The 26,733-nt window shown below is 35.1% G+C and overlaps 1 protein-coding gene across 2 annotated transcripts in view; it reads right to left on the reverse strand.

The window, feature by feature from the left end:
- Positions 1-26,733, reverse strand: part of LOC150106826 (uncharacterized) — a 153,688-nt gene that overhangs the window by 40,201 nt on the left and 86,754 nt on the right. For both annotated transcript variants that reach the window (XM_090392737.1, XM_090392736.1), the window contains exons 5-7: positions 23,375-23,417; positions 3,411-3,630; positions 1,316-1,480 (exon numbers count right to left, since the gene is read on the reverse strand). In XM_090392737.1, the coding sequence (XP_090248863.1) occupies positions 1,316-1,480; positions 3,411-3,630; positions 23,375-23,417 (428 nt within the window). The remainder of the gene's footprint in view (positions 1-1,315; positions 1,481-3,410; positions 3,631-23,374; positions 23,418-26,733) is intronic.

The raw sequence follows: 26,733 nt of genomic DNA on the forward strand, positions 1-26,733 counted from the left end.
CAATTTCCTATCAATAACTTCTATTATTGTGATGCCTTTCTCACAGTAATATTTCTTTATTTTATTTGAATGTGTAATATCAAGTATTTGATATCTACCAGTTTAAAGTTAAAAGAAATAATCTCTTCACAACTCTGACTTTAAATTTTTCAGGAAATGATAATGTATGCTAAAATATTAATTAAAAAACTTTAATCAATACTAGATTTATGTTCCCAGAAGATGGCAATGTAACATTGCCGAAATATAGGAAGGTATTGATTAAAGTTTTTTAATTACTATTTCAGTATAAGTTATTTCCTGAAAAATTTAAAGTCATGTGTAACCAACATATAAGTTTATCTACAAGAATCTCCACAACTCTATATGTGTTTTTTTTTTCCCTTTCTGCACATATTTATAGTAAACCTATGTTTCTTGGACGAAGATTCCCTCATTTCTTTTATCACTAACTAAGAGAATACAATAAAAAAAAATGAATAAACTTTCTTTCTCTTTTTTTTTTTTTTTTACCAATATTCCTTAAAAATTCATTGATGTCTCAGTATCCTACATCAGGAGAAAGACTCAAGGGAATAAGAAGGGAAAATATGATCAAATCTTGCAAACATGGGCCTTTCTCCAGTACTGGGTATGTCACTAGAATTCATAAACATTACTAGAGAGAAAAAGAGGGCTATGGAAAGATGTAAATCCTAATCTTTTGCCTTCAAGTCAGACAGTTTTGAAAGAATTCATTTCAATTACAAAGTCCACTGCACTGAGGCCAATATGAGATGGTAAATAATTTCTTGACATTTAAAAAAGTTTGCAAACTTGTGCAAAAACAATTCAGGTAAACTTTTTGGACCCACATCAATCAACAACTCAGGACAACTATATCCACAAATGTTATCAATGAAATACTGAGAATTATCTTGGCTTTCTAGTCAGGGATCGGAAATGCTTTGGAGAAATGAGGTGTCCACAACAAACATATATCTGGGACCTCTTTCCTTCTCTGTAGTAACACTGAAGGGATCAACAATATCCACAGAGATATGCTGGAAATGGTTCAACTGGTGGCTTACCTGAAAGATGCCTTCCTTTAAATGGATTCCCTAGATGGTAAGTATTACAATTAGCACTAAAAACTTTCATCATCAGTCCAATCTTTTAATTGCAAATAAATCATAAATCATAATAAATCATAGTTTCTATTATATTCTCTCTCTCTCTGTTTCTAATCACCTGGTGGTTTAATCAGATTTTTGATATTACATCTTAATCATAAAGATGAAGGAACTTTTATAAATAGTAGAGTGCAAATACTAACTAATTTGGCATCCTCCCTCTTTTCTCTTTTTTCTTCTGCTTCCTTTTTCAACTTATTTTCTGCTTCTTCTTTAAGCTTTTTTTTCTGCTTCAAGAATTTGCTACCTTTTGTTTCTTTCCAAGTTTTATAAGCTAACACTGCACTATTAGCTCTCTTTTTCTGCTCCTATATATATAAAGGAATGAGAAATAATATAATAGCTGAAGCTGAGATAGTTGATTCAACAGCAAGAATACACACACACACACACACACACACACACACACACACACACACACACACACACACACACACACACACACACGATGTAAGATTATAATTAATCTTTTCTAAAGAATTCTGTGTATTGATACAGCAAAAATTTATGCAGCAAAATGTTAAAGAATGAAAAATTTACAATTCAAAGAAGTGATTAAAAAAAAGAAAAAAAATGTGTAAACTAAGTTCAGGATTTTTATTACTGCAATGTGACTCAACTTATTGATCTGTTTAATTAGTTGTTTTCCCATCTCTTGAATTTTAACTACTTCAGCATGTAAAGAACAGAAAATCTTAAAAAAGTACAAACAGGAACTTGAACTTATGAAAATAATCAGCTCCATTTAAAGTGCACTGAATGCTCTAGTTTACTAATGCTAAAGGAAATAAGTGAATAAGTTTTCCAATGAAGCCATGCTTCATTGGAAAACAAATCTATTGGGTAACAAGTTTTTCAAGTAATCTGAAAGTATAATAAACAATGAAATAATGTTCAAACAATTTCTGCATATTGTTTTCAACATTCATGTATCATGTAGTTCTGAAATGAGTTTAATAGTTTTTAGAAATGAATTTCGATATTTTCATAACATTACAGATGTCAGAAAATATTATATTCTGTTTGTTGCCCTGACAATCTTACAATAATTGTTATGCAAGATTGTCAAGGCAACAAACATAATTAAAAAATTGATCCTGTGAAAATAACTGAACATAAAATGGACAATTTTTAAAAAAAAACAATGTTTCAATCACTGCTTTTCTTTTACAAACAAGCAAAACAGTAACCGAAATGTCTGAATCAATATTTTGAAGATAAGCAATCCTTCAATCTATTTTTTGCAAGGCTTCATCCTAGCATCGCTACTATTTAAATTTCATTTTGAGAAGGGAACACTTCATTTGTTGAGTTTCTGACATGATCTGTTAAATGAAATGAGAATTCTAATGAAATGTGATAACCACATATGCATTCCTCTGAGACTGCCTGTCATAAAGGAAATACAGTCACACCACACTAGCCGTTAGTATGAATGTATGTGGTCAATCACTTTAACTGCTATGTCATAGCACTAAGGTTTTCTTAGCAGCATCCCTAATTCAAATGATTCAAATGCAGAGTAGGATGATGGCAATGAAGCAAGGCAAAAACATAGATGAAATGATAGTATAAAGGTATGAATGACCTGAGAGGTAACATGAATTGTCTAGCAAGAGATTTCAGATTCATGTTAGGGATCATGTAGCATAAATGTGTGAGAAAGATAGATAGTGTGTCACCTCTGTATGATAATGCAGAGTGATGCATTATCATACAACTCATTATCTTCAATGAGTTCAAACAAAAGCAGCAGCAACTTCCAATCACAATGTGCCCAAAATGGGCAACTTTTATATTGATGCCTAAAGCTCCTCTCATACTGTACCCCCCCCCCCCCCCCCACAAACCAGAAATCTCAACATTGGCCAACCCTGATTCTTCTCTAGCCCTTGAGACCCCTAATACTGAGGAGACTGAATCTTCTGTGATTAATAACCTGGGAGAATGACTTGATTAAAACTATGTAATAAAATTTTGATGTGGGATTTTTGAAACATGAGTCTAATATGTTACTCATTATTGTAAAACACACTTAAAACATTTTAATGCATTTTTCTGTTAACGGTTGTGTAAGAGTGTTTAAGCATATGCAGAAAACATCCAGGACTGTTTGGATGAGAGTATAGATTTTCACAGAATTTTATGTTTTCATGGGAAGTGCTGACACATAACAGCTGCAAACATGGAGATCCAACTATATTATGTAACAGTAAGTGTGCTAAGTAATAGACAAACCTGAAGTTTGGATTCCTCTCTCAATTTTTGCTGTTTCCAGTTTTCCTTGCATTTCTTTTTTATGTCTTCATCCTTGATGAGACACCAGGCATGAAATATTGTTTCCAAAAGTTCATGTGATGAAGGAAACTGTACAGATCCATCCTGAAAAGATGCATAGAGTTTTCTAGTTTGTGGTGATTGGGGCCTTTTGAAGATTTGAGGAGACTTGTTTAGAAAGCTGTAAACAGCAGCATAGTTATCAACAAAAAATTATAATCTTTTATAATTGTAATATTTTATTTTTAAAGATATCATTATTGAATCATTGAAACTACGGAACAAATACTTCTTAATTACAATGATAACGTGTATACAATTTGTTTTTAAACTTGAGTGCCTGCGTAATGTTAAGATAAAATAACAGCTAATATTCTTTGCTGTTAATCATGAGAGCCATACTGGGCAAACTAAACAATAAATCTAACAATTTTCAAATCATATAACTTCATGTTTGGAAGTGACATCTTTGTTAATGATCACTAGTTACAATAATAAGAAATTGCTTAAATTACTATAGTCTTTTGGATTACTATTTCTCCAATGCAAAAAAGCAGATGGAGAATCAATCTTATTAGGATTTGGTTGATGTAGAAAGACTTTACAGGATTCTTTAAATAATCTTCCTAATTTATAAGGTCTGTGATATAAAAGGACTATTATCATGCCATTTAATATGGTAATCTAAAGTATGTTAATACCATGATTTTCTAGTCCAGACTTACCAAGTTTATGGAGGTAGATGTAATTCACATGTTCTTCATGCCCAACTTTGGCAGAACAACCAGTAGCCAAACTATTTCAGGCTGCATGAGCATGGAATGCTGTAAACATCTGGCAATGACTAAGGGTGTACGTTGGTAGAAGGAAACAAGGAGGCAAGTGTTTTAATTGGAGAAAAGGAGACAACAAACTTTAATTTTCTTAACACATGAGCTATTTTTCCTGGAAAAGTTTTAATATATGCAACAATAATCCTATAATGACTTTCATCAAAAGGCTGTTTGGCTTGATGATTGAGACTTTGTTAACAGTAGATAACAGAAAATTTGTAACCATTAGAACAAAGAGATCACTCTTAATATGATCATACTCTTGTGCAAGTAATTCATTGTCAGTGTAAGTAACACTGATTGGCAAGGGTCTCGATAATGCCAAATTTCTTACTAGATAGATAATGAAAGTCAGGTTGTATGTATCTCTCAGTAAACGTGGGAATTCCATAGATAGAGAAATCAAAAAATTATCACGGAGATGACATTATTATTATATTATTCAGGCCTCTATGGAGTCAAAAGACTCATCTTGGGAGGTCCTTCCTAAGAAACACAAAGTCTATCAAGCCTCATCAAGGAGAGCCCCCCCCCCCCAAGAAACACAAAGTCTATCATACCACTCCTTAAACTCACTGACCGTTCTCGCTCTCACCACTCCATCAGACAATGCTTTCCATGGTTCAACCACCCTCCATGCAAAGAAACCACTCCTCACCCTCTTGCTCACAGTTTCCTTTCATAACTTCCAGGGATGGCCTCTTGTCATCACTCCTTCACACTGTTCAACCAAGCGAAAGAACTCCCCAGTGTCACCCTGTAACCACCTCTCAACAGTTTAAAAGTATCAATCATATCACCTCTCCTTCTTCTATCCACCTAACTCTGCAGTCCACATTCCCTCAGCTGATCCTCATAACTATCATTGTACAGTCCTGAAACCATCTTTCTTATCTGCCTTCGTACCCTTTCCACAGTTAATTTATCTCCTTCAAATCCAGGGGACCAAATCTGAGAACAATAGTCCAAGTGTGGTCTGATCAGGGTCTTATACAACGGAATGATAACTTTTATCTTTGCAGGAATAACTTTTATAGAATTATAACTTTTATCAGTGTCCTTCTCATTATTGCAGCAATCCTCTGTGTTACCTTCACCACCTTTGCAATATGTCCCCTAAATTTCAAGTTTCTATTAATCATCGACACCAGATCTCTTGTCTCCCCTACTTCCTCCAGTATAATTCCTCCCATAGAGTATGCAGTGTCCCATCGATGTTTCCCAAACCTCAAGACCTTACATTTTGCTGCATTAAACCGACACCCCCATTCATTTGTCCATCTATCTAGCTTATTCAAATCCTCTTGCAGGGCTACCACATCTGCACTATTACTAATAACCCTTCCCAGCTTCGCATCATCCACTAACAACTGAATATCCCTTTGCAATCCACGGACAATGTCATTGATATAAAGGTTAAACAATATAGGTCCCAGTACTGAGCCATGTGGGACCCCGCTTGTAATCCTCTGCTTCCTCGAAACTGCCCCACCATACACAACTCTCTGATACCTATCAGACAGCCAATCCTGAATCCAGTTGACCAATCTGACATCCAGACCCATGTGCTGCAACTTAAATATCAGCTTATCATGTGGCACCCTGTCAAATGCCTTCGTTAAGTCTAAGAAAATGGCAGTATATGCCTTTCCCCTCATCTAATGTTCATGAAACTTTATCATAAAAGGCTAGTACATTGCTAAAACAAGAGTACCCCTTCACAAATCCATGTTGACTCTCACAGATAACATTACCCTCATCTGCCCAATGCTGTATACGGTCCTTCACTACTTTCTCCAAGATCTTACTAACTACTGATGACACACAAACTGGCCTATAATTAGACACTTCCAGTCTGCTATCACCGTTATGCAATGGCATTACCTTACCTTTCTTCCATTCCATGGGCACCTTTCCCGCAGCCAGACTTTCATTGAAAAGCCAGGTCAAAGGCACTGTCAGTTCCCTAGCACATTCTCTCAAAACTCGTGGTGAAATACCATCCAGTCCCACAGCTTTACTGACATCCAGAGTATTCAGTATTTGAAACACACTCTGCTCCTGTACCTTTAAACCTGCCCAATCCCTCTAGCATTAAAACTAACTCCTCCAGAATGAAATACTCCAATAAAGTGTTCATTGAACAATTCTACTATGTCCTCTGCATCAGTCACTCTATTCCCATTTTTATCCCACAATATCATTCTTCCACAGTCATTTCTCCTCCTACTGGCCACATATCTAAAAAATTCCCTAGGATTTCCTTTGGATCTTAGGGCCAATCTCCTCTCATATTCCAGTTTTGTCTTCCTTACCATACATACTAGTCACTCTTCTGGCCTGTGTCTTATACTCTTCATGCATCTTCTCTTCTCCTGTCTCCTTATATCTCTTCCATATATTCCTTATATCTTTTTTGCATTCAATTCCTGTTTAACCCCCCCAACCGGCCACGACGTCTATAGACGTTGAGATAAATCTGGATACGAAGCTCTAAAACCCATTGAATAACATGGACAAGAAGTACAATTTGGTGTCACTATTTCATCCACATTGGCCGGTAGGGAGGTTAATATTGTTTGTCATCCACTTTACTCCAAATTGTGTCCTCTTGTTCACTCGTGGTATACAACTTACCATTGCTGCTAACAAATATTCTTTCATAATTTCCCACGCACTAATGATATCCCAGCCTTCTAATTCCTCCCTCCATGAAACTTCCCCAAGTTGACATCTTAGACTATTATAATCACCTGCCTTATAATTTCACATACATTCCCGTCTCTTTGATACTCCTGCATGTCTATTCATTTTCCAAGTCAAAACCATATGGTCTCTCTAACTGGTGGGAGAGATGTCATCTCAGTTATTATCAACTCTTCTGATGCCATAACCAAATCCAAAACTCTTGCACCTCTTGTTCCCTCTATTACATGTTGCCTAAGACATTTGTCCCTCAAGAAATCTAGAAATTCCATTCCTTTATTGCTACATGCATCTTCCTCTCCCCAGTTTATACTACTGTAGTTAAAATCTCCCATAACAACCATTCTTCTTGCACTTGCCAAACTCAACTGTCTAAACATTTCCTGGTCCCCACCCTCTGTGCTCCTGGGTCTGTAGCAACACCCCACTAAATATTCTGACATATAAGACAATCAAGAAGTTATCTCTTTCAAGTTCTATGGTGAATTTTATGCATTAGTTGATGCTCTTAATCTTATGAAATTCATTCCAAGAACCAGACCAAATGTCAAAAACATCTAAAATGCTACAAAATAGGAAGGTGTGGAAATAAGATGGTAAAAATCTGGAGCTCAAATGGAATTACTAAAAACTGGCCAAGTTTGATGAAATAAGGTATCTCATGGTTGTTTGTTCAACTTGATGATAATATTTTCCTTTATAAATAAAATATGAGATACCCACCTAGACAGATAGTTTAGGATTTGCTGACAAATTATATTCCATATTGGGTGAAATTGCCTAAACATTGATGACAACATAATCAAACAATGCCCAATAGAACATTATCTGATTATACAAGTTCCCTGCTTGGAAAAAAGAAGAGGAAATGGTAGAGAAATACACCAAGAAATTAGTGTTAAAAAGAAGAGTAGTAAGAAAAAAAATAAGTCTTTCTGAACCCTTTATTAAACTTCTTGAATGGTAGTCCATTTTAAGTCACATTTGGAAATATCTCAAAGTAGGAAATTGGACAATGAGATTTATATGCGACTATGGGAGACTCTCTTAGAGATTGATTTATATGATATGAGATTTATATGCGACTCTTCCCAATGAAAAGTCCAGTAAGGAAGCAGCAGCAAAAGCAAAATGTTTTGGGTAATTAAAAAAAGGACAACTGACATAAACAAAAAGGAAAAGCTGACTCTTGTTGGAGACTAGGCAATAGAGTATGAAATAAATACCAGAAACTCCCCCTTCCTTGTAGTGAGGAAAGAGTGGAGAAGATTAATAATAATGATGTACCTGCTACTTTTACAACCAGAACATAGATTAATCATTACTTACTAACATAAATGTTTTAACATAAACCAATGTTTTAACATAAACATAAGTAAAATTCACTAGGGAAAACACACACACACACACACACACACAAAACAAGAAAAAAGCCTCAAAGATTGATCCAAGAGTCCCTATTGTAATCAGCAGAGGAAGTGATAATCACCCATTGGATAAGATAAACAAAAATGAATATTACATTGAAAAAAAAAATGTTACTATAGTTTTGAAAAAGATCAAAGACAAAGCATTAGCTATGAAGTTGTAGATTAAAAAAAAAATAAAACACCCAAATAGATCTTTAGAAAACAAATATCAAAATCTGAAGAAGCCACTGACTAAGCCAGGAGAGCATGTGAAGTTGTCTACAAAAAGAAGGTTGAATGATCTTTTTTGCACAACAGAGCATGGACCTCCCACAATGACCCCCCCCCCCCTTTGAGTTTATGGATCAGATGCTAATAATAATATGCATGTATAAGAAAGCTAATAATCTACACAGAAGTTAAGACTATAGAAAAAAAAATTAGAAATGGAGGACAGAGTAACAAAAAAAATCAATTTGCTAAAGAAGATAAAACTAAATCGCCTTTAGCTGAAAAAGATCCTATACAGGTTTTGCACATCCTAGATGGGATTCAAACTCAACTCTTTCACTAAAGAGTATAGTCATTATTCAGTAAACTATTGAGGCACAGTGATGCCACTGTATTTTTAAATACTGAATAGCAGACAAAATGACCAGAGAAGGCACAAGTATAGTTGTGGCAGTTATAGCAGACAGTGCACATAGGTTTAACCAGAGACTTATCATCACATTAAGAAGATGGTGAATTATTTGAAAGATCAAGTTACTTGGCCAAAGGGCCACTGAGTACAACATGGCCACAAATTAAACAACAAATGAAGATGTGAAAACTAGTAATGAAATATTATTTGTGTTGAACAATTTTTTTTTTATTCTCACCCACAAAAGATTATAAACCTAATACATTAGTACCATGAGTAAATGCCAAGATTTTTATTTTAATTATTTTTTCATCATCATCAAATTCCTGATTTCTACCCTCAAGGGGTGTACAGGATATGATACTACTACATAAAAAATTTACACAATTACTAACTTCCTATCTACAATTTTCCTCCAAATCAGTCTGTTACTTGTCAAGACTCCAATATTATCAGCTCTTATATTTCTATCGTCTAAGGCACTTTGTACCATATCAATCCACCTATTTCTTGGTCTTCCTCTGGGTCGTTTTCCTGCCAACCAGGCAGAGAACACTTGTTTTGCTAATCTTTCCTCGCTTATTCTGTTTAAGTGACCATACCACCTGAGATTAGCTCTGCTAACGCATTCCTGGATGCTGATAATGCCAAGTTCTTTCCTAATATCCTAGTTTTTAATATGATATTGCCATTGATGCCATCTGTTCACGCCTCTAATCTTTCTCAGGGCTCTCATATCTGCGGTCTCTAGTCTTTGTTCAAGTGTTTTACTACTGACCCAGCTCTCAGACCCATAAACTAAAACTGGTTTACACACTGTCTTGTATAAAGCTAATTTAGTGTTCCAACTAATTTCTCTGTTATTCCATATAAATTTATTCAATTGACTTCCTACCATGCCAGCTTTGTTGATTCTGTTGTCTATTTCCATATTTAATTTACCATCTTCAGTAAAAATCGTGCCTAAGTAGCTGAAATGTTTTACTTGTTCCACAGGTTCTCCATTCACAACACAGTTGACATTTTCAATGATTCTGCCTATTTTCATTGTCTTTGTCTTTTTATTGCTGACTTTCATACCATACCTATTACAACAATTATTCAATTTAGTCAGGGAATCTTGCAAACTTGTAGCGGATTTATTTAGAAGTATAACATTGTCCACATAAAGCAAAGAGCTGACATTAATATCTCCAATTTTGATATCATGTTTAATACCACTTTCCTTCATAATGTGATCCATATAGATAATGAATAACAGAGGCGATAATGAGTCTCACACCAGATTTAACATTAAACCATCTTCCTGTACTTCCTTCAATTCTAACTGCTGATTTACAACTCAAATAAAGACTAAGAATTGCTTGATATAATGCCCCATTGACCATATAACTGTAGCGTATTGAATAGCTCCTCTCTTAGCACCTTGTCATATGCCTTTTCCAGATCGACAAAACTTAAATACAGATCTTTGTTATATTCCCATGCTTTCTCAACTAATTTGTCGTAAAGTGAAGATCTGATCCTGACAGCTATTTGGCCTGAATCCAGCTTGTTCTTCGAGCTTTTCTTCCACAATTCTTCTCAACCGTTTCTCAAGTATACTTGCATAGATCTTCCCAGGAACACTCAGTAGGGAAATACCTCTGTAATTCTTACATTCAGTTTTATTTCCCTTTTTATATATGGGTACTATTAGAGCTCTACTCCAATCATTGGGAATTTGTCCCTCTATCCAGGCTATCTGAACTATGCAGTGCAGCCACTGTAAGACTTTTATATCACCATACTTCAGCATTTCAGGTCGAATATCATCTATTCCTGCTGCCTTTCCACATTTCATGCCTCTGATGGCTTTTTTTACTTCAAGTATGGATATGTATTCCTGCCTGTATGCCGGTTGAGTGTTTTTAACACTGTGCTATTACTGCTTGTTTCATTTAGCAATTTTTCGAATTACTCCATACTTCAATGATATCTTTTTCTCCTGTTTTCATGTCACCTTTATCATCTCTAATTCCTTTTACAGCACTCTTTCCTCCATTTTTAAGTTTCTTCAACAACCTCCAGAATATCTTACCACCTTCTTGATATTTATTTTCTATGTTCTTTCCAAAGTCCTCCCATGACTTTTGTTTAGCTAGTTTTACACAATGTTTCGCTTTCTTACATTTGTTTCTATATTCTCTAAGGGGGCACAAGCTGACATATTTGCCAGAAACTTTTGATAGGCTTTCTTCTTTTCCTTCACTGCCTCTTTAACTTCCTGTGTCTACCATGGAGTTCTGATTTTTCTATCCTTGCAGACAACCTCATCACATGCCTCTCTGGCTGAATCAATCAGGGTTTACTTCAAGGCTTGCCACTGAATCTCCAAGATTTGGTTCTTGTTCTCAAACTCTTTCATTTTTTCTTCAATAATCTTTGTGTATTTTTGTCTACAGTTCACATCTGAGAGCTGCTCAAATTTTATTCACTTTAAAACTTTCTTACATGTTATTCTTCTTAATCTGAAATTCAATGTTATCCTGCTCAAGACTAAATAGTGATCACTTCCAATTTCAAATCCTCTGTACACTCTGGTGTCCTGCACCAAGGAGAAAACATCATTATCAACAATAACATAGTCAATGAGACTTTTCTTATTCCTTGCTTCTTCTCTCCATGTGAATTTGTGCACATTTTTATGTTGGAACATGGTGTTAGTAATAACCAGTCCATGTCCTGAGCAGAAATCCAACAGGTATTTGCCATTATTATTATTAGCTTTGCTTTTTTCTCCAAATTTTCCCAATATATTTTTGTGTGTCTGACAATCATTTCCTACTCTGCTATTTAGATACCCAACAAGGACTAACTTTTCCTTTTTTATTGTGTCAGTTGCTTTTTCTAAAGCATCAAAAAATTCCTCACTTTTACCTTAGTAGAACCTTCTGTGGGACCATAGACACAAATAAGTCTCATTGTCCAATTCCCCATTCTGATATTTGCATACATCACTCTACTTGAGACTGCCTGCCATTCAAGAAGATTAGCCTTGTATTTTGTGTTGAATGCTATGGCTACTCCTTCTTTTCCATTATTGTCATTGCCTGAATATAACATCTTGTATAAGTTAAGGGATATTGCATCCCATATTGTTTCTTAGCCGAATAAGAAACTCAAAGAGTTTCATGACGAATATAGAAACTATATAAAGTTCAGCAATTCCAAGCGTAAGCAAATACCTGGATAGTAGCACCTGACCCATTTGGTAGTGCAAACTGAGGTAATTCATAGAAAGGGTGGAGCAAGCTCCAATCACTCTTCTTGGTATTTACCCATAATGTGAACTTAGCTCCTAGGAGCTGTATTACTGTTCTACATTATGAGAGAAGGTCACTACCCAGACCGATTTCAACCTTTATAGAGGTCTCATCAGTGAGTAGGTAGACCTAGTTAATACCAAGTTTGTAGCGAACACCTACATCCCTTCTATGAGAATTGCCAAGAAGATGTCCTAATAAATTACTTATATGAAGAGCTAAAGGCTTCAATTCGTCGACATGAACTTATTTAAGTTAAGGGATATTGCATCCCATATTGTTTCTTAGCCGAATAAGAAACTCAAAGAGTTTCATGCCGAATATAGTAACTATATAAAGTTTGATGCTTCCAAGCGTAAGCAAATACCTGGATAGCAGCACCTGACCCATTTGGTAGTGCAAACTGAGGCAACTCATAGAAAGGGTGGAGCAAGCTCCAATCACTATTCTTGGTATTTACCCATAATGTGAACTTAGCCCCTAGGAGCTGTATTACTGTTCTACATTATGAGAGAAGGTCACTACCCAGACCGGTATTTGCTTATGTTTGAAATCGCCGAACTTTATATAGTTTCTATATTCGCCATGAAACTCTTTGAGTTTCTTATTCAGCTAAGAAACAATATGGGATGCAATATCCCTTAACTTAAATAAGTTCATGTCACCGAATTGAAGCCTTTGGCTCTTCATATAATTAGTAATTTATTAGGACACCTTCTTGGCAATTCTCATAGAATGGATGTAAGTTCTGTTCGCTACAAACTTAGTATAAACTAGGTCTACCTATTCACCGATGAAACCTCAATAAAGGTTGAAACCGGTCTGGGTAGTGACCTTCTCTCATAATGTAGAACAGTAATTCAACTCCTAGGAGCTAAGTTCACATTATGGGTAAATACCAAGAATAGTGATTGGAACTTGCTCCACCCTTTCTATGAGTTGCCTCAGTTTGCACTAACATATGCGTCAGATGCTGCCATCCAGGTATTTGCTTACGCTTGGAATCGCTGAACTTTATATAGTTTCTATATTCGGCATGAAACTCTTGAGTTTCTCATTCGCTAAGAAACAATATGGGATGCAATATCCCTTAACTTAAATAAGTTCATGTCGCCGAATTGAAGCCTTTGGCTCTTCATATATTTAGTAACATCTTGTATTTATTGCTCAGATCTCACCAGTTTTTGTCTTTTTTGTTTCAGTCACCCCTATTATGTCGATCTGGTACTTATTCAATTCCTCAGCTAGCTCCATTTCTTTGCCATTCAGGCTTCTTATGTTATAGTACCAATCTTTAACTCTGGTGATGTTGAGTTGGGGTGTGCTTTCAGATTTGTTCCAGTAGCTGACTTTTCGCTGTTCGCCCTGGTTCCCTGGCGAAAACAACGGGGTCCTTGTTTAACCGGACGACGCCCCATCCAGCATGAAATTTTGTCATGTTGTACCATCATTTGAATACTGGTTTAAGCCAATAAGAATACAATTTGGTCAGCTAAATCCCAAATTGGCAGCCCATCCTCGTTCGTTCAGTATACAGGTAGATACCCAACAGCGTGCACCATAAGAAGGTGAGGATTGGACATTATTATTAAGGCAGCTCCAAGGAGTCCAGAGACTCATCGAGAGAGGCCCAACATCATGTCAAGAACAACTATTCAACATTCACACAGTATCTATCAACAGACTCTGGCAGCTTATTCCACTCATTTACCACTCTCCAAGTAAAAAACCTTAACACCCTTGCTAACCACACTCTTACCAAGCTTCCATGGATGGCCCTAATCCTTCCACTATGAGTACTATTCTCAAAAATATCTTCTGAATTAATCTTATAAAAACCCTTCAGTAATTTGAATGTCTCAATCATATCATCCCTTTTCCACCTATCAACCAATTTCTGCAGCCCATAAATCGTCAACCTATTCTCATAAGGTTCATTCCATAGTCCTGCAATTATCTTGGTCACTCGTCTCTGGATCCTCTCCACCTCCTCCCCATCGAGAAGAAACCCTGGTGTTTCTTCTCGATGGGGAGGAGGTGGAAAAAAAATAACAAATTAATTATTTGTAATTTTTTTTTTCCACTAGAGGTCATGCCAGTAGATTAACCGGTGATCAAATCATTGTTTCTTTAGCTTACAGTGTATAATGTAACTCAGCTTGTCCTTGTATATTTGTATGTACTTCAGATAATGATCTTAATATGAAGATCGAAACGTCGGGAAATTAAAATAGTTATTTATAACACGGTTGTAAGGTCCATAATTTCTAAAATGAATGCTGATCACTGTGCAACACTAAAAGAAAGGACCCTATAAACGTCAATTCTATATCTATTACCACATACCAAATCCATAGCTTCATCTATTTCCTGGGGGTACTGATCTATCAATGTGGTACACAGCTTATAATCAATTTATCCAAAAATGCATTTAAAACTATTTAAATCATCTTGCAAACTCTTTGCATCATCAACAAACAAGTAAATATTTCCCTTCAGACTCTTCCCTATATCATTTATGTACAAATTAAACAGTAGTGATCCTAGCACAGAACTTTGTGGCACACCACTAGTCACCTGCTTTCTCCTGAATTCTGTTCTTCCATATATTTCATTTTGGTACCTGTTCATCATCCTCATATCCATATAACCAGTGTTCATATCCATCCCTAATTTGTTCTAATTTGTGTAACAGAGTTCCATGTGGTATTCAGTCAAAATGCCTTTGTAAAATCCAGCAGAATCATCATGTAGCCATTCACTTTATCCAACTCAGCTGTCACTATTATAGAAAGTTACTAAATTATTAAGCTATGACCAACCCTTCACAAAGCCATGCTACCACGGTAGAGAATTATATTCTTATACACCCATTCCTGAATTTGTTCTTTGACAACTTATCCAGTGCTTTTACCATCACTCCTGTGTTACTGATTTGTCTATAATTTGCTACAGAGTCTTAGAGTCTGCCTTATGCAAAGGAATAATTTTGGCCTCTTTTTACTCCCTTGGAACTCTATCAGAGCTGAGCCTTAAAGAATTTAGTCAGAGGCATTGCACTTCACTTGCATATTCTCATAAAATGGGATGATCACTGTGCAACATAAAAGAAAGGACCCTTTAAACTTCAATTCTATATCTACTACCACATACCAAATCCATAGCTTCATCTATTTCCTGGGGGTACTGATCTATCAATGTGGTACACAGCTTATAATCAATTTATCCCAAAATGCATTTAAACCTATTTAAATCATCCTGCAGGCTCTTTACATCACCTTGATGCCGGCCTGATTGGCCGAGTGGTTAGCATATCTGCTCTCCAGCCAAAAGGCTGCAGGTTCGAATCCCGCCATGGGCATGGATGTTTGTGATTGTCTTTGAAAAATATTAGTAGTGGTGGTGTTATGTACCTATCCTCTATATTGGTAGCATATTCTTTAACTTTATTACCGTTATATCTTTATCTACTCTTATTAGTTATGTATACCCTACTCACTCATACAAATTCCCCTTTCTTTAAACAAGCTAAATTCAGGCCGCTCTTAAGTTTAGTCACGTGTAATTTAACTTATGATTAGGGCTTTGTCCAAGTATGGGACGCTGCCAATTAAACATATCCTCTGAGACAGTTCACCTGATAAATATTGACAAATTTATTTTTTAATTGCGTCAGCCAATACTGAGGATAGACGAGGCTCTTATCCAAGGTGGCTCTCTCAGAGTGATACACAGTAATAAACTTCCAACAATAAAATAAACTAATTCCTATTCTCTTTATCTTTGCATGCAGTCGTGGCTCTAAATATCAAATTATACTCGTGGGTCCCTCCTGCTAGGTTCGATGGTAATTTTATGAGTGGCTATTTGAATTCATATAACAAGCGGGACTCGGGCAAATGCTATGAAACATATTTATTCAATCAAGAAATTATACATGAGAAAATATAAATGCATGGTTAACTATATCGCGTTGCTAACAAGATCTCAATTTCAATATGAACATTACAATACAAGAACAAATTACTTGGACCACTTCTATATATAATTTAACAAACTTCTAGCTTATGTAGCCTATCCTTTATCACTCACGTGATCACTAGTTATATCTCACAACATATCACAATCATCTCTTATACAAATCCCTTCTAGGGAGACATTTCTCAAACAGGGACAGGTCAATGCCAAAATAAGAATAGTTCCTGAAGTTCTTTACAATATGTCCATTACACAAAATATCCTATAGAATTCACACACAAATTTTTAACTGCAATTTTACCAACTGGAAATCAGAATATGACAATCTACATTACCGTTCCTGGAATGATTTCCAGTTCTTTCTTCAGCCTTGTCTGGACATCAAGGCCCCTTTAAGGTCTACAATTCTCTGGGTAACATACGATAGCTGCACGGCCAGATTCTCCGAATTGGAAAGGCTATGTGCCGCTCAGGACTTTCACCAGTATCGCAGGCACACATCTGGATTACCATTGCACGATATAGCATAGCTATCCTGATCTGAGGAAATAGCTAGCTCTAACTCGCACGCTATGGCAGACGACTCATAACTTCTACGGCCAGCCTAGAATCTTCTCCACTGGCGGAGAAAGAGAGCCAACGTCCACAAGGTCAGGAAACAGGAACCAAAAAGCCCCGTGTGTGTGGGGGGGATTGGCATTTATATTGCCCGCTTCAATCTCGGAGATTCGCGCAATTCGCCACGTTGTTTATCGCGCTACGTGCACTCCTCTATGTGCGTGTGGCGTGTTTTCCTAGAAAGCGTTCTAGCTTCCTTTTCCTATAACTTCACTTTCCCTCTGGCCATACGTTATTCTGGATGGCTAAAGTGTGACCCTTGGACCTTAGTTTATACACTTTACTTTCTTATACTACATGAAATGGGATACGTTTAATAAATTAATACCTTAAATAAATTTACTATTAGACTTCCTACAAAACAGGTTAAGTCTCACATATTTTTCATATTAATTATTTCTTCACTTCTATCTTTCTGTTATTTATATATATATACACGGCATTCATTGTCAAAACACAACATTCTCTACTTACAATCAAGGTTAGTTGTTCCTGAATAAATTAATGTTTTGTCCCACTTATATTTTGATTATTCAGGACACAACAGTGGCGGGCGGTAGATGGCATTGGTGTAGATGGTGGATTGAGTGGTAGAGACAGAGAGCTGTAGAGTAGGTGACCTCCCTCGATGAGTCTTTGGACTCCCTGGAAGTGTCAGCAATAATAATAATAATAATAATAATAAAATGCTAGCTGATATCCCTTGTAATCTCATAGCTGTATTTACATTGAAATTCTGCAATATCCTATGAACCTCCAATTCATCCACTTCTGTTCCCACATCAATCTGTCACATACTGTATGTCACAACAGTAACCTCACTTAAATGACATACCTTTGCAAAGTGGTCACTCAGTGATTCTACTATTTTATCTGGTTTTGTAACCTCTCTACCATTAGCACTTGTTAACGTTATCCTTCCATGGACATTCTTCCTCTTACTTGCCACAGCAAAGGTTGATCGATTGGTAGAGCCTCTGCTACTAATGGCGCATGCAAAAAGTTAAGCAAGTTTGAGCGCGGTTAGTAGTTGGAAGGGGTCAATCATTCGATGCTGTTGGCATATTCTCCCTTGATGCGTCTTTGGACTCCCTGGAGGTGTAACATAATAATAATAACGAAGGCACTCTTAGGCATTTTCTTTGGTCTGCTCAGCTAGTTTCTTCTCATACGCGTGGATAGGCTTATGTGTTCGTCAGACATGTTGTAATAGATTTAACAGTATGATATGAACATAGATGGAACACAGATGGATTTATTAGCTTTTAAGTTAATAAATAGTTATTTTCTTATCCATCTGTGTTCATATCATACCGTGAAATCTATTACAACATAGGTTCTTCTCATAATCTGATTTTGCCTTCCTAGCTATGCCAGTCACCTTTCTTGCCTAACCTTTGTAATGCTTATGTGAAATTGCAGCTCCTGCTTAATGATACCTCTCATCCTTCTAACTCCTACCTAATTAATCTGCCTGACTCTGGGTGTATAATCTAATATTGTTTCCTCCAGATACCTCTTAACTGTCTCCCAGACACCGCTAATATCTTTTCTTGAGGTTTTAATGCCATGGCATAGCTTCCCACTTTCTGCTATGCTTGTCATAATTATCTGCCTTGAATATCCATATATACTCCTTAGTGACAGAATATTCCCCATGTTTTGCAACCTTCCAAGTCAAAATGGCTTGATTGCTCTTCCCAATTGGAGGCAATGTGGCCAGCTTGGTTATAGATAGTTCTTCTAATTCTATGACCAAATCCAATACTCTCATATCCCAAATCCCCTCCATCATATGCTGCTCAAGTAATTATCTCTTGGTGGGTGTATGCATTTCATTTCCTTCCTACCACGTGATCTTTCTTCTTTCCAATCTATATTTCTATAGCTGAAATCCCCATAATAATCACTCAACCTGTACTCATTGTACTAATTTGGTCTTCTACATCATCCGTAGAACCCCTTGACCACAGATACACGATACAGATAAAATATATGGCAGCAAACAACCATATATTTTATCTCATTGGCCTCAATCTCACATCAGACTGTCTCAAAAGAACTGCCATCCAACTGCCTGTCCCCCCACTCTTTTTTGGCTGCAATCCATCTGCCATTATCAAGCTGTATCTCTTCTATCTTTTCTCTATCATCCCTGAAAATGCTAAACCTTTCACATTCTATCCCTGTAACTACATCATCTGCTGTTAGCAAAGTCTCACTAATGCCAATAACTTTTGGTGAGTTATTTCAATACTTTTAATATTTTTATGACCACATTCCACATGAATGTTTTCTTCCATCTTTACATCAGACTACTTATTTTGTTTCAGTTTCTGGTGGGGTGTTTTCCATCATTTCTAGTTGTTTTTTAAGTAGCTTTCAGAAGATTTTTCAATACCAGCACAATAAAAATTTTTATTGATATTTTTCCAAAGTCTTCCTATGATATTTGTAGCTAATATCATTGTGAATAATTTAAGTTTCCTAAGTTAATTTTTGTGTATTCTTTAAATGTATATTTTTTGGTGATAATCCATCCACACAGAAGTTATAAGCCTATGGGTTAGATAATCCATGAACCTTATGCTAAAGACCAAACGCAGTACTTTAACAAGCTATTTCAATCAAAGAGGATGGTATTCTCACATTGAACAATGAAAATCATCCTCCACTCAGTAAGCTAACAGGGTGATTTCATTTGCTCAGGTAATTTCTATATGATTTTGTCTTTGTCTAGCTGATTTCTTTACATTCTTGAGTACATAATATAATTGTTATTTTCCATACAGGTGAACTTCTACTAATAAACTTTCAAGATATGAACAATTTGTATTTATGGACAGTGTAGAGACTAATAAACTTCAATTCTGAATTCATTTTATAAACACAAAACTTCACACTTATGAACGTTTTACATTGACTTAAGTTCACCGATATTTTACAATGTGCAATGGAAAATGTTTAACCCAGTAATTCCTTCCCCTTTCTATGCCATGTTAAATATTCTTCAGCTGCTGAACACATTCCACACATTAAAAGTACATGTATTTCAAGGTTAAGAAAAAATAGAATGGTATATATATCATCCTATTTTTTCTTTTAATTAACTTTGAAATATGGAAAATGAACAGAGACAGTGATTGTGAAAGTGCTAAAAGTGGCAAAAAATAAATTTCAACTGATTTCAAAAGAAACTAAGCTGGTCATAATTAAGCAGTATAAAAATAGCAAATCAATGACTTCAACTTGGTTGTGTGTAACGTCCAATGTTTTAACATTACAACAATTTTAAAAGACAAACAAAAAACTTTGTGATTATACTCAGTGCAACCTCTGTTCAGTCTGTAGTTATATGCAAAAAAAAAAGTAAATATCATCATCAAAGACATGGAATACTGTTTAAAAAAGTGGATTCAAAATCAAAATAGGAAAAAAAAAATGCATTCTTTCAATACCACAAATGCATTAACAGAGTTGGCCTGCTAAAAACAAATTTGCTAAGAAAAGAAAGAACAAAAAAGTGAAAAAAATATTATTTTTAAGTTGTGTTTGTACAATAAACTTTTATTGCAAAAATACATCATTAATATTCTTGTATTAATTATTTAATACAAAATTAATAACTTTATATCAATCATGTGTTTATCATCATGTGTTTATAATATGTTAATATACAGTCAGGCACTAATACTGTGATTTCTTTTCATGAAAATACCAAAATAAAACCAGTGTTTAATTAATCTAATTAGTTAATCAAAACACATGATTTTGGAATTATTCATTTTTACTATATTTGTATTAAAGTATATTATTTCAGGAACACATAACAAAAATTAACAATATATCTTATGAAAAGAATAAATTCAACTTACAAACACATTTTCATGTACATATTATGTTTGTAAGTTTGTGTTGACCTGTATTTGCAAACATTTTACTTCATAATTCCTTAGTTGTGTATGTCTATGGTCTGATTTTTGTTTTAGAGTTCACTCTTCCTCCAATGATATTGTACACATCTGAAGTTTAAACCTTGATTCTCACTGCCAATTAATAGAACACTGCACTTCATGCTGTTATCAATTATTATATTCGATCAAGAAATGCTTCATGTCAGAATTACCTTATCCTTATTAATCCCACACAAGAAGTTATAAAACCTATAACATAACAATGCCATGTGAGGGCAAGTGAAAGAAAAATAAGGAATCTAATCAATTAACATGCTTCTCGAAGAGCTGGGGATTAAATTCACTGGGAAAAACAGTGTGGGAAAAATTGTTCCAAGGAAAAGAGGTAGACAGAATGAAGGAAGAAGATGAGAAGCTGGTTTTATAAATTTGAAGTTGAACTATGTATATGTATAGATGTTGACCACTGGGTGCTTATGTTCCTTATATGATTAGAAGAAAGCAAAGGAATGGTGCTGGTCAGTTCAGTGGAGCATTGTCTATGGAAGTACCTGTAAAAAAAGACAATTCAGAAACAAAACTATAGGGGTCCTTCTGTGTGTGTGTGTGTGAGAGAGAGAGAGAGAGAGAGAGAGAGAGAGGTCATCTACATCTGTATACAATTAAGAATTCCTAGGGAGTTTTAGGTGCACCACCCAAATATGAGAACAATATGCCAAGGATATTGATATAAAGTGTTTGGAGTTGAGCAGGAGAGAAGTAGTATTTTGAATGAAAATAAGTTTTTTTTAGGTTAAGGAGCTATGGATGTGCTAGATGTATGTCAGGATAAAGCTAGATGTGATAGTCAACTGAAGAAGAAAAAAATTATATGTAGATTGGTAGTTGGCAAATTATCAAAAGAAAGAGAGAGTGAAGTAGGATCTTTCTGTGGTTAATAAGCTAGTGTAATAATTATTTATTACTATTATTTTATTATTATGTCAAACTGCACCATTTGTAACATTTTATTTTTATTATTTTGTTTGCGTTTATAACGTAAACGTTACTTTTTACTTCAATGTGATTCCCCTCTTGCTTTCGTTATTCTCGTGTCTGCTTGAGCTAATATAAAAATGCCTCTAAGTTCTTATCTCAAACTCACTTATAATACTATTATCCTATTTTAGTCCGTCCGTAATCTACTTAGCTTGCTCCCCCACCTTTTCAATGTCATAAAGTATACCCTTACATGTGCTAGTAACATAGACTGTGGAAAAGCCTTTGTTTGGAGCAAATTCCTCAATCTAGGTAGCTGTAATTCAAGTGTATTAATCCTTAAAAATTTATTTTTGTTAATGACTTTAACCATTAAGGATTGTGTAAAAGAAATTTTATTTCTTTTACATACATGAGAATAGCTAATCATGTATAATAACCCTTAAATCAATTTTAGTCTCAAGCAATTCTGAATTATTCAGAAGTGGTGGTCACTTCCCTTAGGTCACACAGGTTCGATTATTTTTTTATGAGCATCAACTGACATTACAGACCAACCACAATTAGCAATTTTTATTTGTTTCGTTCTTGAGGACAGAGTGATGCGAGAAGAATTATTAGATTTAATAGCATTAAAAGATAGTACTCGTGGCATTGATATTAAGGAAGCTTTTGATGTTGCCCTTAAAAATGTTCCAAAAAAGTAAATTTGTGGCTCTTAACAATTAACAAAAAGTTAATTTGTGGCTAACAATTTCTGGTAGGTAACTAGGGCTCTTGCTGCAAAAACTCTGGTCACCGCTGCTATATACACTTCTAATTATAAGTATTTTATGGCCCATGTAAAATCGATATAAGTGAAAATTATTTCTGTTTCACCACAAGAGATTTTACACTAGGATTATGTTTTAAGAGCAATGAAATTCACTAGATTATCTCTACTTGGGAATGATGAGGAGACCATTTAAGGCAGTTATGGAAAATCTAGAATTGTTGGGATATGAAGTAAGAGTCACTGATGTATAGGAAGAAAAGCATGGGTGAGGGTATAAAAATCCTGGGGTACTTCAGCACTCAAAGAAATTTAATGATAGGAAGCCATCTACTATGATATGCAATGAACCACTAGAGAGAAAGTTCGCAATCCAAGGTGGGATGGGGGAGGAGACCATAAGATGGTAGCAAAGCAAGAAGACCTGGATGCCATACACAATCAAATGCCTTAGAAATATCATGGGCAACTACACAAATCTTTCTATGGTGGCCTTTGACCAAAGGTGGGTAAGGTTAGTGAGGAGAGTCCGCTGTAGAAATCAGGTATATATGAAAGTAGATAAATTAGAAATCAGTCTTTTCAACTTACATTGATTCATAACACAAAAAAGTACAATAATTAATTTATGTTTCTGAACTTATAACTCCTATTTCAGTTTCTTTAAGAACAACATTATCATCTATGAATAATATTAATGAACTTTGGCATAAACTAATTTTTATAACTGGACTTTACGGAAAAAACTTAGTAAGAAAAGTAGTAATACCTTGCATGCTTAGGACAAATTTTGCTTGTGGGATTTGATCTATCTAAAAAATTAAAACAGAAGGATATTTAATGATAACTTGTTCATGTAAAAGCATTTAATTTATACAGAAACAATCTATTAGTGTTTATATTTTAATGTTACTGTTTTAATATTAACAAACTATTCATTTTCTACTATTCATAACAGAAAATAAATTTTCCACATATTAGAAGAAAACTTCAGACTCGGTCTCTTCCATTAATGAAAGTGTAACATATTATTATACAAGTTGTCTACAATTCTTAGTTAAAAAAATAAGCAAATTGATAAAAAATGTAACAAAAACACATAATACTGACCAAATCGCACAGACTTTACAATGTAATAATCTTCCCAAATCAACAATTACTGTATCATTACAGAGGACTGAGGTAATGAATCATCACACAGAGGAAAGAGGCATGACATTCACACTCAGAAGAAAGACCAAACCCCTATGGTAGTATATGGGACCACTAGGCAGTAGATAAGTTTTGCTGCCCATTGAAACTCATCTTCCACCACTCTGTTTATTGGATTCTAGAGCCACAGACCAGGTTTACTTTCTCCCCAATTCTTCCAGCATGCAACATGAGTGATGTTTTCTGAATTATATCAAACATAGAGAGACCCAACATTGTCAACAATAATTCCCACATTGTTCTAAACATATTAAAAATATGCAGCAACTATTCAACACTCTTTCACAATTCAACTCAAAATCACAGAACTTTGGGTCCGTGCGGTTAGCCTAGTGGCTGTGCACTTCACAACCATATTGGTAAGGAGTATCCTAGGTTCAATTTCCGTCAGTGACATGAAGAGTTGAAGGATCTTCCTCAGCCATAGCCAAGTCACCCAGTCTTGGACATGGACAGTAGGTCCCCCCCCCCCTTTATCCTAGGGTTTTTCATCCCACAAAGCAGGCAAACCGGCCTTGAGAACTCAACACTACAGGACATAAGATACACCAGAGTGAAGGGCTGACCACCTTATCCTGTGAACGGTTTGAGGTCCAATGATTAATAAACCCTCGACACCGCGAGGTAAAAGGAAGATGAGATGAGATGATATATATATATATATATATATATATATATATATATGTAGAAAGTATTTTACCTTGGGTATAATAAATGTTAAAGATACCAAGCTATTTTAAACCTGGTTTTACTCCATTTCCCAAGTAAGCAAACAGACAAACAAGTCAAGTTTGCACCTGCAAGTTTTGCAAGTCTAGCTGACCCTGCAGGTAGTGCAAGACCAAGGCAACTCATGGTAAAAGTAGAATAAGCTCTGATCACTAATCTTAATATTTACGTCTTATAGGCCAGTGTGTCTTATATAACATATAAGACACACTGGCCTATAAGACGCATCCCCTTTTTTGTATACACTTTTTAGAAAAAAAAAGATTTTTTAGATTCTCTTCCTGATTCTGCAAAGTTCTTATCATTTTCTCAATTGGGGGTGGCCCGAAATGCCTCTCTGCAGCCTTGTTTCCATGTTCTTTAGCATACACAATCACACGTAGCTTGTATGCAATACTGTAGCAATGGCAAGGTTTTTTCAGCCATAATTTGCCAAGAAATTTAGAGAAAATTTAACGGCAGAAATTTATCACTGTTCGTAACAATTGCGATAACAATTGGAAAGTTGAACAGGAACACAGCTGTGATCGTCGATGACCGCACATGCCATCCACTGAACTCTACGTAACTGGAATGCTCTCACACCACAAGGAAGCAAGGGAAATCACGTAACTAAGAACAGAGTAACTTTCCAGAAATGAAAGTAATAAAAAACTGAGTATTGATGTATAAGACGCACCCTGTTTTTCAGACCTATTTTCAAAGAAAAAAGCGTGTCTTATATGCTGGCAAATACGGTACTCACATATTGCTCATAATGGGTTTCTGGAAACATGAATATCACAGCAGATCACCACAATGCTACTTACTGCACTATGTAGTAATAATAATAATAATAATAACTAATAATAACAGTATTATTGCACTTTTGATAAATATCAGAAGTGGTGTCCTAATTTAACATGAGAGTTATTATATTAGAGTTAAGATCCTGGATTACTTATACTCCTATTTATAATTAACTCCTGGGCAAAACGGTTATGTGTTTTAAAATATGTGCCTTCCATATTCTTGGGATTTTTAGACCATCATTATTGTTAAGATTAGGGTGGTTGATAAGAATTTCACAGGCCTCCTTAAATTTATGTATATGTTAAAAGTGATAAATCTGGTTATTATTAATAATTACTGGTTAAAGTGAATAATCAGAATTAATCACTTTAACCGGTTAAAGTGAATAATTCCTAGAGGAGTCTGGTAAATGTAATAAAAACATGCCTATATATAAACATGTTTTATATATAGGTTTTCATTCTCAATAGAAATTATAACAGCTTAGGTTAGGTTAGTTTATAATGAAAAAAGTAAGGAAAGTACTTCTTTTGCACCCAATGAAATTAGACATCATAAATCATTATAAACCAACCTAACCTAACCTTTCGGTTGGAAATCATTATAAACTAACGTTTATTGGTTAGGTTAGTTTAGGTTAGGTTATAATGAAAAAAGTAAGGAAAGTACTTCTTTTGCACTCAATGAAATCAGAAATCATTATAAACTAACCTAACCTGGATGTTGCATGTTGAACCAGAGTGTAGTCGTAGTTTGTCGTGGGCAGATTAATGGGGATGAAAGATAAACACTGTTGTGGGCCGAGCTTAATGATTGCGGGCAAATAAATAGGGATAACATTAAAAGTTGTTGTGGGCAGATGAATGGGGATAATAGATAAATCAGAGAGGAACTGATCAGTGTTTTTCTCCATTGATGAGGAAAGAGGTACAGCAACGAAGTTTATCTATAATCCCCATTCATCTGCCCACAACAACTTTTATTTGTTATCCCCATTTATCTGCCCGCAATCATTAAGCTCGGCCCACAACAACATTTATCTTTCATCCCCATTAATCTGACCATGACAAACTATGACTACACTCTGGGTCAACATGCGACATCCAGGTTAGGTTAGTTTAGGTTAGGTTAGTTTATAATGATTTCTGATTTCATTGAGTGCAAAAGAAGTACTTTCCTTACTTTTTTCATTATAACCTAACCTAACCAATAAAGGTTAGGTTAGTTTATAATGATTTCCAACCAATAAAGATTAGGTTAGTTTATAATGATTTCTGATTTCATTGAGTGCAAAAAAAGTACTTTCCTTACTTTTTTCATTATAAACTAACCTAACCTAAGCTGTTATAATTTCTATTGAGAATGAAAACCTATATATAAAACCTATAAACATGT

Source organism: Typopeltis vanoorti, chromosome 5 (assembly GCF_054136105.1).
Source record: "Typopeltis vanoorti isolate ZY-2024b chromosome 5, IOZ_Tvanoo_1.0, whole genome shotgun sequence".
Taxonomy (NCBI): domain Eukaryota; kingdom Metazoa; phylum Arthropoda; class Arachnida; order Uropygi; family Thelyphonidae; genus Typopeltis; species Typopeltis vanoorti.